Source organism: Mercenaria mercenaria, chromosome 4, assembly GCF_021730395.1.
Source record: "Mercenaria mercenaria strain notata chromosome 4, MADL_Memer_1, whole genome shotgun sequence".
Classification (NCBI taxonomy): Eukaryota; Metazoa; Mollusca; class Bivalvia; order Venerida; family Veneridae; genus Mercenaria; species Mercenaria mercenaria.
This window is the reverse complement of record NC_069364.1, coordinates 19,802,229-19,815,395: the sequence shown is the minus strand read 5'-3', so window position 1 is coordinate 19,815,395 and position 13,167 is coordinate 19,802,229. Positions and strand designations below refer to the sequence as shown.

General features: G+C 35.1%; 1 protein-coding gene across 37 annotated transcripts in view; it reads right to left on the bottom strand.

Annotated features, from left to right (window-relative positions):
• Window positions 1-13,167, bottom strand: part of LOC128556235 (androglobin-like) — a 156,811-nt gene that overhangs the window by 74,994 nt on the left and 68,650 nt on the right. For 28 of the 37 annotated variants that reach the window (XM_053540638.1, XM_053540639.1, XM_053540641.1 and 25 more), the window contains 7 exons: window positions 10,006-10,099; window positions 5,359-5,373; window positions 3,918-4,064; window positions 3,298-3,375; window positions 2,089-2,313; window positions 1,225-1,364; window positions 536-625 (listed from right to left, as the gene is read on the bottom strand). In XM_053540638.1, the coding sequence (XP_053396613.1) occupies window positions 536-625; window positions 1,225-1,364; window positions 2,089-2,313; window positions 3,298-3,375; window positions 3,918-4,064; window positions 5,359-5,373; window positions 10,006-10,099 (789 nt within the window). The remainder of the gene's footprint in view (window positions 1-535; window positions 626-1,224; window positions 1,365-2,088; window positions 2,314-3,297; window positions 3,376-3,917; window positions 4,065-5,358; window positions 5,374-10,005; window positions 10,100-13,167) is intronic. The other 9 variants (XM_053540640.1, XM_053540643.1, XM_053540649.1 and 6 more) reach the window with 1 other exon arrangement.

Sequence of the window (13,167 nt, the reverse complement as noted above, 5' to 3'; positions counted from 1 at the left end):
AAGTTGTGGATCTTGAAATCTCACAATATCATACAAGAAATTTGGGTTTAAAGTGATATTTCAGCAGTATTTCAATTAATACAAATAGCCATTCAACCTAAAGTGTTCCGTGATTTCTGTACTAGAATTTATATCGCCATGGAGATAATTCATCTTGACTGAGGATCTAATACAATATTTTCTAACGACTGGTGAACCAAAACTGGCAAGTTTATGTTATTTTGTAGCACTTTCTTTTAGGTATTAACCATTATAACTTTGAAAAATACTTACTTCAAATTTCCGAGATACTGTTATATACCAGCTAAAAATGCATACATGCAGGTCTATGGGGAAACTTGTGCAATGAACTTCAATGTGGAATGTTAAACTGCATATTGCTGAAGTCATCAATTATTCAGTGTTTTATACATCTATCATACTAATTGCTGAAATACACCCCTAGCTAGAGCACTGCTAGCCAGAATGTTCCAATGTACAAAGGAATGATTACTTTATAGCCAGCTAATGTACAAACTGAAACTCTGTCACTTACTGTAGCGGTATTGCTTCAGGTAACCAGCCAGTCAGGCAGCTAACGATGCTCACATCCCCAAACTCACAGTTAGGGTTACCACCAGTGTAACTGAAACAAACAAGATTAGTTGTTCATAACAAACATTTTCACCATTTTACAGCAGTATTTCAGTAAGATAACAGTTGTCACTCAGCATGCCTCCTAGAGTTCCTGTATTCCTTAACAGTACTAAACAGGTCCCTTGCATACCGGTATATATGACAACTTCTAACTATTATTCAGAAAGGCTGCAGAACTGAACAGGCATATTAACTGTTTCAGTCATATTTTCCTTGCCAAAAAAATAACTAAGATCATAAAGTATAATATTCTTATGCTTTGTTAGCAGGCAGTCTGAAAACAGGCATATCATTCCTATCATTATACATTTTCTGTACTGACTAGTAATATACAGCAAAATAGAGTACAAGTAAAGCCTGTTTTAAAATACCTTGAGAATGAAATAACACTGATTGAAATTCATAGTACTGCTCTAGTGTGAACAATCTCAAGATTGTTTGTTTTAATTAGTACATGCCACAGCAACACAATTTAAGTAATACATGTGTATATCTAGTATCAAGCTTTAATGAGGGAAACACATAGGTCCCCATGCAACTGTGTAATACCTGTTGTTTTGTAACACATCAAGTAAGGTATATACATACTCAAGAGAAGCCACTTTGATGAGTGCTTTAGTAAGCAACATTGGCCAGACCTCATGTTGCATCGTGGTACATGGCAGCATTAGACGATCATTCTCATCAAATGGTAATGTGTCATCCACAATCACCTTTCTCCAACAGCCCTGAAAACCAAGCAATTCATTATTCTACACTTAAAATATATTTTCTAATAGCTGTAGAAAGGAACTGGACGTGACCTTAGCCTTGATGATACTAAGCCAAACATGGATCAAGACAGTCGCCATCAAATAACGAGTAATAAATCCGTGTAGACCAGAGTAGATTCATCAAAGGTCTATGAAAAATTGTTACACTCTGAAACATGTTTTAAAGTTTATATAAAAATATCAGCATTCCAACTGATAAACATCCCTAGTTTATACGACAATCTTGTAAACAAATTGAGCAAAGAAAGTAAAAAGACCCATTATTTGCATTAAAATCAGCACCCAATCCCCTCCCCCCCCCCCCCCCCAAAAAAAAACCACTAGTTGTTTTGCTTTTTTGTCTTAATGTCAATTCACACATTTGCTTTCAATGTAGGAAATGTACTCTAATAGCACAGTTTACAACAAAAAATTTAAGCTAGCTATTTCGACTGGTTCCATACATGGCTTATGCATACATCTTTGCTAGGCTTCAAGCAAGGTGAAGTCGGAGACCTAAAACCCACGGCCACTGAGATCCCTAATGAATATCTACTTGGAGCTTGAGGAAGGTAAATTGGCCAAGAAACTTTCTTTTACAACTTGACACTTAGCTATATTAGGGTTTGGTGTTAACTACTGTAACTTATCAATGTGACAACAGAAAGTTACAACAGTTCTGAACAAAAAAGTTGTTTACCATCCAGTATAATCTGACAGCATATTTTCCATATGGGTTGTAAGGTGGAATGTGAGGCCCCTTCTGGACCTTGTTCATTGTGTAGATATGTTCCCATGGCTTCCAGGTATGTGACACCTCCTCATACGGAACTCCAGGATCTGCCGGCATCTGATCCTGAGGTGGATTCTTCACGGCACAGATTTCCCACAATGCCATGATCTGACTGATAATATAGCGCATCAGCTGAAAAAAAAATGAACAAAGACTGACCTTTTGAATTTTCCATGCTGAAAAAGTACATACTTGTGCTTAAAATACCAAAAATCATTTTAGTGCTTTTTCAAAAATAACAAAAGCAATGCGTATATTTTAAAGAATATCAGTTCAGGTCAGTGTCTCTGACTGTTATACATTTTAAGTCGAAGTTTATTTAAATAAGGAAATAAGTAATTGCAATAATGAAGGAATAGTTTTAAATGTTACATGACTGTACATATACTAAAACCAACGCTTTGGAAATTTCAAGTGTCTCCATTTTAGACTAGTTCTTAACATTTCAAACAGGTCAATGTTCGGATTAACACTCTGGTAATTGGTCCACAAAAAGCATGTGTTGCAACCGTGTTTACACTGTATATCCTTTGATGCTTGCAGCTAGCTGACTTCAATGTTTTAACTGTATTTGATTGGAAATAACTGCTTTGGATTTCGCTCTTTAGCCAACTTTTGAGTCAATGAATGTCTTTATTACTTGACTTTGTACAACTGTGTCATGCAATGGCAATCTGTTAATGTTTTAAAAATCTGAAAGGCCAATTAATTAGAGGAACCATCTGTATAAATTTGATCTGTTTAACTTTACTTACAAATTATATAATGGATAAAATTTCAATTATTTGTCTGAAACACAACACAATAAAAACGAAATAATGTACAAGATCACTTTCTTCTACCATTGCCCACCGTGATTTCTTATATTTTTCTCTTTGCTTAAACATGTGACAAGGTTCTAGGGAAAAATGCGCCTCAGCAATTTTTGCTTTGCCAGAATTTCTCAGAATATCAGCAAAGTTTGAACAATGTATCAATCAGATATAACACGCACTGACTTTAATCACTGTTTGATTATTAATGCATAAAACATTCATGTCTTTATTTTATTGTTGGGGGTGGGGTAATGCCGACTGAAGTGGAGTAATTTCATCAAAGCTGACGATGTTAACATACCTCACTTTCATGTAGATGTTCATTGTTTGTGATCAGATCATATGATGTCATTCCATCTGGATCAATTATAACTGGTGTCTGCAAGAACAAAATCAAACACATTCTCATCTCAAATCTTGTTTTTTTCTCAGGCAGCTGGAAAATTTTCTAGTTTTACTGGCACAGAAATATCCTACAAACTTAAGGCTCCAGTTTTCAGCAAGCCAATCAGATGCCCTTCCCACATGCGTGAATGTTAGTGTCTGTGCTAATGCTGATATATTCCAGAAGAAGATATCACTTTCAAAGTTCTCGAACACTTTAGCAATTAAAATTTTATACTATGTGAAACTTAACTACAAACCTAAATACCAGCTTATGCTTCTAAATAACCTAGACATCATGTCATGAAATACATGATGATATATGAAAACAAAATTCATTTTCCTTTTGACTCAAAGCAACTGTCATACTTATTTCAATCTTCTCAAAAAATGTTAGAATTAATTAAACAGCACAAAGATGGAGATCTTGGTTACAAATAAATTATTCCTAGTTAGTAGTTACATATATAGCGAGATAACTGACTGCAAAAACAGTATAAATGTCATCTTTTTTTGTGAAGTTCTCTGCCAACCTACCTTTTCTGTGATGTAATCTTGTGGTCTTTTCCAGTGGTCCACTCTCATTCCTGGTGGCATTTCAATCTTCCCTTCCGGATCGTCAAACGAATGTGAGACGACCGGAGATTTTCCTTTGTCTTTTTCTTTGCCTTTATGGGCCATGTCCTACAACAGAGAAGGGAAACAGTTGACTATATTTCTGTTCATGCAAACTGGACAACACTACATTTAATTATATATGTCACAGCTGCAAAAAGTTTTGTATTTTGAAGTGAATGATTTTCTCAAAACATAAAAATAGTAAAACACTGTGATACTGTAAAACTTGTTAAAAACTTGAGATGTTAATTGCCAAGTTATAATGGGATAACCTTACCTGCATATTTAAGACTGTCCATCTTCAATTGGACATCCCATATTATTCAAAGGGTTTCACGAAATACTGACTGAATAGCGGACATGCGACCTGACAACTGCAGGTTGCAGGCTGACTGGTACTGCACGGGTCGAAAGCAATCACTGCGCACAGCTAAGTAAATTCATGGAACTGACTCATAAAAAAATCCACAAAATTTAGTCCTCTATGAGTACTGGTTATTTTGCAACGTAGTTTACTCTACCAAGTTTCATCTTACTCTAAAAAGCTCACACTCTAAATAACACCAAGACAGTTCTTTGAAAATGTGTACATAACAAACCTTCCTGTGACAATTCAATAAATATTCTTCAAACTTGCAGGTAGCAATATTCTGGAAACTCTTTGAACCAGAACCCCTTAAAAATGGATTCTGGATTGTGACCGTCTTCAATAAGTTTATTCTATTGAATTTAACACCCACACCCCACCCCCAAACTGAACTTTTCCTTTGGTCCCGAGGCTGCTCCATTTCTTGGGATTCTGGTTCCAGTATACTGGGATATGTAACATGTTATGTAAACAGTTTCTCTACGGCTTTTGACAACCAAAATTACCCTACTGTCTTAAGTAACAAGGTGCTTACCCATTCAACAAGACAGTGAACAGAATCCAAAACAAAAATAGAACATTTTGAAAAGAAAATAAAAAAAACATTCCCACAAAGACTAACTGTCAGACCCCAATGATTAAACTGCAAGACAGTGCATAATTCAGAAATTTTCCCAATCCAATTAGACTAGCTCCTAGACTATGATATATGTCATTTTTCTTTAATTTTTATTTTTAAAATTGTAATTGTATCGAAACTATATACTTTGTCCACTAGCACAATCTTAGAATCAGTTCTTCGAGAAAATCTCTATAATATTCTGGAACTTGTCACTATTACATGAAATAAAAGAAAAAACATCTGAAATTCCAAGACAACTTATTTAACATCAGTCTAGTAGCCAGTCTATCAATGCATAGCTCCAAAACTGGAAAAGTGATTTTTCCCCACTGCACGCCTATAAATAACATATAAATGTGAGTTTATCATACCTGTTGACTGACTCCCTAAATGATTAACATTTTAACAATCTTTTATAAAACAAAAAGTCTGATAGGCTATCCACCTGATTATTTATATTTTATTAAAAAAAAAAAACTGTTTGTAAATTTCAAAAAAAACAAGGCTGCATTCATAAACCTTGATGCCTGGTGGCATCTTGTGACACAAAACCTAAGTCAAACAGGTCAGGCAACTGAGTCAGTGTGTTTGAGATGAGGAATGGTCACAGGTTACATCTGATTTTATCAATACTTCTTGTAAGCGGTATTGATGCTAGACGAAACGGTCCATTTGTTAACCAAGAATGGCCCATATAAGCACCGTAGTCCAAATGAGGTCAAGGTCAAGTCAAACTGAGGTCAGGTGATGTCTGAAGATGAGGAATGGTCACAGGTTACATCTGCATTATTATCAAGTCATTCTAGTAAGGGGTATTGATGCTAGACGAAACGGTCCCATTTGGTTAACCTCGTACGGACGAACAAACGGACGGACGGACAGGACAATCACTATATGCCTCTCGCATCAGTAGATGCCGGGGGCATAAAAACCCTTGAAAATCAATAACCTGCAAGTAACAAAACATTACACCCACATTTCACTGTTGTTTTTTTCAGGCATTCAACTAAAGAGGCCTCTAGATGGATCGGAACAAAAAACACAACATCATAAAGTAACATTAAAACTATTTTAACAACATTACTCCCTTACCGCTGGTGTCACCTGAAGTTTTAAAGTAGTTCTGTATATACTATAGAGCTATATAATCATCCTGTATTAATATATCTGATTTAGTTTTAAATTTTGAAATAACTCGCAATTCTTTCCAAAAAATCTAAATATGAATATAATGTATCTTTATTTCTTGAAGAGATGTACATATATAAGACTCTTGCTTTTCAATCAAACATTTCTTTCTAATTAAATAAATTTTTTCTATGGAAGAACACGAGCTGTCACTATTAGTGACAAATGCCCCCGGAGTGTGCCTATGAATGCTACAGTTGTCTGCACAAAATGTGCCAGAATAGTTTAGGTATGAATCATTTTGTGACCTTGACCCTGACCCAAGAAACCCGGCTCATAAACATGACACACCTACTCAATATGGTTAACATTTGTGTCAAATTATTTTCAAATCCCTTGATAAATGGCAGAGTTATGGACCAGACAAGAAACAGACCATGATAACCTTTGACTTCTAAGTGTGACCTTGACCTTGGAGCTTAGGTGTCTGGGTACTGCGCATGACACGTCATCTCATTATAGGGAACATTTAAGCAAAGTAATTTTAAAACCCCTTCATCGATGGCAGAGTATAATATGGACCGGAAACGAAACAGTTCCTGTTAACCTTTGACTTCTAAGTGTGACCTTGACCTTAGAGCTAGGGGTCTGGGTCTCGCACATAACGCATCATCTCATTATGGTAAACATTTGTGCCAAGTTAATTCAAAATCCCCTCATGGATGGCAGAGTTATGGACACGAAACAGACCCTGTTAACCTTTGACCTCAAAGTGTGACCTTGACCTGGGAGCTAGGGATCAGGGTCTTAAGCATGACATGTCACCTCGTTATGGTGCACATTTATGCCAAGTTATTTCAAAATCCCTTCATGGACAGCAGAGTCACAGCCCAGACAAGAATTTACACGGACCCACGCACACATTATGTAAGTGATTTTAATATGCAGGCATAAAAGGAATAAGTTTATGTGTACCAACAAAAAAGGAGCCATTTTTCATTATAGTCAAAAAATATTGAAGACCTTTTTTCACAACACCTATTCGGACATCTATTCAGGAGGGAGTCGATAGTGTGATAGTGTTATAATCGGAAAGACAACTCTCAGTCCAGATCCATTCATATAATCCTTGTGTTATTGATTTCTTTGAAAATGTTGCATTATTATCGAAATCTGATACAAGCTAATGAGGTAATTAGCTCACACTGTCTAATTAATCAAGCTGGAAGAAATTCAAATCTGTAATGTTAGGGATACATCATTAGAGTGTCTAAATTATTCCGCAGAAGAATTTCATCAATTTTCAATTAGTGCAATTTTAAAAAAACTTAGTCTAAGACATGATTAATTTCATTTATTGACAGATTGCATATCTGACAACAACAGCAAATAACCATTTTTATTTATTACTTTGCACCAATGATTAAAAGAAAAAAGTTTAACAAAATGAGATTCATTTCCTGCAAAAATTTTCCATGCAGCATTTTCAACTAAGTACTGTGAAATCAGTATTATTCATGGGGATACTGTAAAATCATTTAATTTCGTGGACATGAAATTTCGTGGTTTTGGTCAAAACAGCAATTTCGTGGGGATATGAATTCATGGATTTCAACCTTTGAACATAAAATGAATGGGAATTTTACTTGTTCATTGAGATTAAATTTCGTGGATTCACTCAATCATGAAAATCAGTTCCCCACAAATATTAATGATTTCACAGTAAATTAAATCCTAATTAACACACAAACTTCCTACTCCTTTTATCTTGAATAATTTTAAATTTCACCAAATTTTCAAGTCCCAAAGAAATAGCAATAACATATAAAACTACAAAATCTCAAGCCCATAAATTTTAATGTTTACTGAATGGTTCATGGAGCAGGAGACTACCCCATCTTGAATAACCTGTGCTTTTGTTGTTATCCCTTTTCTCATGTACAAAAAATTTGGAGCAAGGGCATCAAATTTCTCACTTTCTGGTATACAGAAAAAATATATTCAAAAATACAAAACAAAAACAAGAGGGTCATGGTGACCCTAATTTGCTCACCTGTTAAAGGTGGTCAATCACTTCTGAGCAACATTTTCCAACATTTTTCAGTTTTCATATATTCTGTTAGAGATTAATTTAAGGAACAAAATGACCCATTACATAGAATTAGATTTCGAACAAATCCATTAGTTGACAAAAATCTGATTAACCACCTTTAATCTTGGCCTTGGAATCATCAAGATAAACATACTGACCAAGTTTCATGAAGATATGGTCATAAATGTGGCCTCTACAGTGTTAACAAGCTTTTCCTTTGATTTGAGTGGTGGCCTAGTTTTTGACCCCACATGACCCAGTTTTGAACCTGGCATAGGAATCATCAAGATAAATATTCTGACCAAGTTTCAAAAAGATAGGGTCGTAAGTGTGGCCTCTACAGCGTTAACAAGTTTTTCCTTTGATTTGACCAGATGACCTAGATTTTGACCCCAACCCTATGACACAGTTTTAAACTTGGCAAAGGAATCATTAAGATAAACATTCTGACCAAGATAGGGTCATAAATGTGGCCTCTAGGGTGTTAACAAGTTTTTCCTTCTGTTTGAGTGGGTGACCTAGTTTTTGATGCCACATGACCCAGTTTCTAACCTGGCCTAGAGATCATCCAGACAAACATTCTGTGCAAGTTTGTGTCATATCAATGCATAAATGAAACCTCTGTATGACTGAAATGGCCAAAATAGAAAATTTTGACCCTTTCAGGGGCAGTAACTGTAGAACCCATGATGGAGTCTAGCCGGTTTTCGAAAGGAACCGAGATCTAATTGTGTGTGTATGTGGTTAAAATTGAATGTAAAATGTCACTTCTATCATGTTCACAAGGTAAAAATTAACAAATTTTGACTCTTTCTGGGATCAATCCGGGGCCTTAACTCCAGAACTTATGATTGGATCTGACGGATTAAGCATGGAATCCAATATCTATTGTTAAAGATATTTTGCAAGTCTGTATCAAATCAAACCCTAAATGAAGTCTCTATATGGCTGCAAAAGCCAAAATAGCAAACGTTGGCCCTTTAAGCGGCCAAAACCCTGGAACCCATGATGGCATCTGGCCAGTTTTAGAAAGGAACCGTGATATTATGCCAAAACAAGTTGTGTGCGAGTTTGATTAAAACTGATTGCAAAATGGGGTCTCTATCATGTCCACAAGCCAAAATAGCAAATTTTGGACCTTTAAGGAATCATAACTGTTGAACACATGATGGGATCTGGCCAATTTTTGAAAGGAACTGAGATATACCAATACAAGTTGCATACAAGTTTGATTAAAATCTATTGCGAAATGTGGTCTCTATCGTGTTCACAAGAAATTGTGGACGAATGGATGACAGACGAAGGGCGATCACAAAATCTCACCTTGTCACTATGTGACAAGTGAGCTAAAAACGCTTCCTCTTTTGCTACAGCACTAAACTCATGAAACAATCCATTAACAAGTATGGAAAGACAATTTTCCACAACTTTTCCTCTTTGGCAGATTATATATTTCTATCACAGCTGGTGTAGGTATGACTTCAAACTTTTCCTATGGCCAAAAATGTTCATCTCTCTTAGCACATTAATTTTGCACTAACAAAACATGGCAGGCAAAAAGACAAAATTAGTTCATCGACTATACTTCCAAAAAAAGCTTTGTATCTGATGTTCTAGAGCATTGTTATTTTTAAATAATTTATAAAGTACCAAGGTTCAATTTTTCATGTAATAAAATAATCATATCATCATAGTCTCTATTTACAGCAGACTTCAGCGTTACAATTTTCCAGACTTGCAACATTAGAAAACTAAAAACTGCTCAAGTCAGATAAATTTCAAAATACTTAAAAATTACCCATTTTTCTGCATTAACATCGGCATCGTTCCACTCTGGCCAGATCACAAGTTTTGGTCTTTTATCTGTGGCACTCTGGGCTATAGACGCAGCTCTGGAAATAGAAGAAAACTTTTGGTTTAAAAGTGAAATTTTCAAGCTGTAATGTACAACCATACTATATATATAATTATGTATAACAACACAATCCTCCTCACCCAGCTTGCAGTGTAGGTTATAGCCATTCCTGTGATCACAGTACTGTGAAATCATTAATATTCGTGGGGGATTAATTTTTGTGGATTTTGTGGTTGAGTCAATCCACGAAACTTAATCCCAACGAACGTGTAAAATTCCCATTCATTTTATGTTCAAAATTTGAAATCCATGAATTCATATCCCCATGAAATTGCTGTCTTGACAAAAACCACGAAATTTCATGCCCACGAAATTAAATGATTTTACAGTATACCCAAAGGATAACACCGGCATCTTCAGCAATCAAATGTAAAATATTATGGGAGTGTCCAGGAAGGTTTAGTCTAATGGGAAAACTGGACAATAATCGCTTATAATATCTGTTTAATACTGTTACTTTTTTGGTCATAAGAACAGCGTACTGATCACTTTATTTCGTACTTTTTTCTTTATGCTTTTGATTTTTTAGTTTCATAAACAAATGCCAAGTTGCCGTCTTCAAACTATAACTTAAAAATAATTAAATATAATTATTTACAATATCCAATACAATGTTCCATTAAATTTTAATATTTTTATCCTAAAGAAATGTTGTGTTTTTTTCTTCTAAAAACAAACTGCTTACCTAGCTGCTGTTGTAAGAGTTATAAATTTCATACTCCCAGAACAAAGTTCTTTTTAGCTTTAAATGCATTTGTGTTTCATTCTATTTGTATGATTTGCCAACGGCCAATGGAAGGCCTTCGATTTAACTATCGATTTTAACACCATCACTTAAGCATCATACAAGACAGATACACAAATAAAGAAAATAAATTGGTCCTTGAAAATTTATCACCCAACAGCATCAATTCTCTTCAAGCACAAATGACCGCAATTGCTTATTATTTTCTCTGCTAATGGTGCATCTCATATTGATTTTACATAGTAACTGTAATCATTCTGTGATATTTATGTATTGGTTATACATGATGTACAAGTTACTGAAACAACTGTTTATAGAGATTTTTTTTTAATTATTGTGTGAACTACTCAATCATGAGCATCTTAGATCTATTCAATTTTATTATCAATATTTTTTTTTGTTCAAAAGCCATCAAAACTGGTACATTGTTACAGATCAGAAATAATATATGAGCCGTGCCATGAGAAAACCAACATAGTGGGTTTGCGACCAGCATGGATCCAGACCAGACTGCACATCCGCGCAGTCTGGTCAGGATCCATGCTGTTCGCTTTCAAAGTCTATTGAAATTAGAGAAACTGTTACCGAACAGCATGGATCCTGACCAGACTGCGCGGATGCGCAGGCTGGTCTGGATCCATGCTGGTCGCAAACCCACTATGTTGGTTTTTTCATGGCACAGCTCATATACTGATTCATGTTTTGCTAGACAAGAGAAATTAAAATGTCAACATATGAAACATAAAATTATATTCTAAGGTGTTTTTTTACACTATTGTGGGAATGGGACCAGGGCTTTTACAATTGGGAAAAATGCACTGTAAAACATCCATATTGGGACTTTTTTTAATTTCATGATTACTTAACAAACAATACTTTTTAAGCAAGTTTTATGATAAAATATAATGAAATTATCAATATTTATTCATTGAAAACAAAAAGAAATTCTACAAGCAAACATGTATCTTTTGAGCTTGATATTTCAACATAATTTTATAGACATGACTTGTGTTGTGCGTTTCATTATCACTTAGATCATCAATGTCTGAATCTGTCATGTATACAGATTCCAGCCACTGACGTTGTTACTGTTAATTTTTCTATATTTGTACTTTCGGTTTCACTTTGGCAAGATGAAGCTGTTGAAGGTGTGGTAATTTGACTTGCAGACGAATCTTTAGTTTTAAAGTCTGTATATCGAACAAAACATCGATTTTTGGCATATATTTCACGTCTTTTTAATTGATTTTCATAGCGTAATACTTACTTTTTTAGATGGCATGTTTACCATCAATAGACACTTACATTATCATGCCTTTCAATGATGCGGTTTATGGGGAAGTATTTACAATTTAATGTAATACCATAATATCAGCACTGACATAACGAATTTTTGACCCCAATAATTTTATTGTCATATCATGCATAATTGAAAACTTTCAGGCCTTTTTTTTTGCCAACTTTCAGAAAATTGGGAATTTTAGAGATAAAACTGGGAAAAACACATACTATTTTTCATTGGGACTGGGACCAAACTTTAGCCGCAAATCGACTAAAAACAAGAGCTGTCACTATTAGTGACAAATGCCCTCGAAGCGTGCCCAAGAATGCTATAGTTGTCTGTGCAAAATATGCCAGCATAGTTTTGGTATTAATCATTTTGTGACCTTGACCTCGACCTGAGAGACCTGGGTCATAAGCGCGGCACACTTTCTTAATATGGTTAACATTTGTGTCAAATTATTTTCGAATCCCTTGATAAATGGCAGAGTTATGGACCAGACAAGAAACAAGATAGCAATACCATCTACTATAATAACCAGTATTCAAATCTTTGACAAAATTATGAGGAAGGAATTATGGAAGCAAGAGCTCCCAAAAGCAGGGCAATATATGCCCAAAGTTCTAGATCTGTGGAGGCAGCAACAGAAAAAAAATGTGTGTGGAAATGGGGATGTAATGTGGCAGTGGGTTAGAGATTGGAGTTTTATGTGGCAGCAGTACTAGTGATGGAAAACTAAGGCACAAGAAACTGACAGTGATTCTTTTTTTCCCTTTTGTTGAAAGGGGGAGGGGAACAAATGGAACAAGAACTGTCTTACTACAGCACACTACTACTTGGAAGCTTTTCCACCTAATACTACCTTACATCCAAAAGCTCTAGAAAAAATTTCTAAGTCAAAAAGTGATATATAAAATGTAATTAAAAGCCAGATCGTGATATGAAACTTGCCACGTGACCTCAGCCCTTGATGCCAAAGACAAATAAAGAACCTGTAAAAAAATCTTAGTTAAAAGGG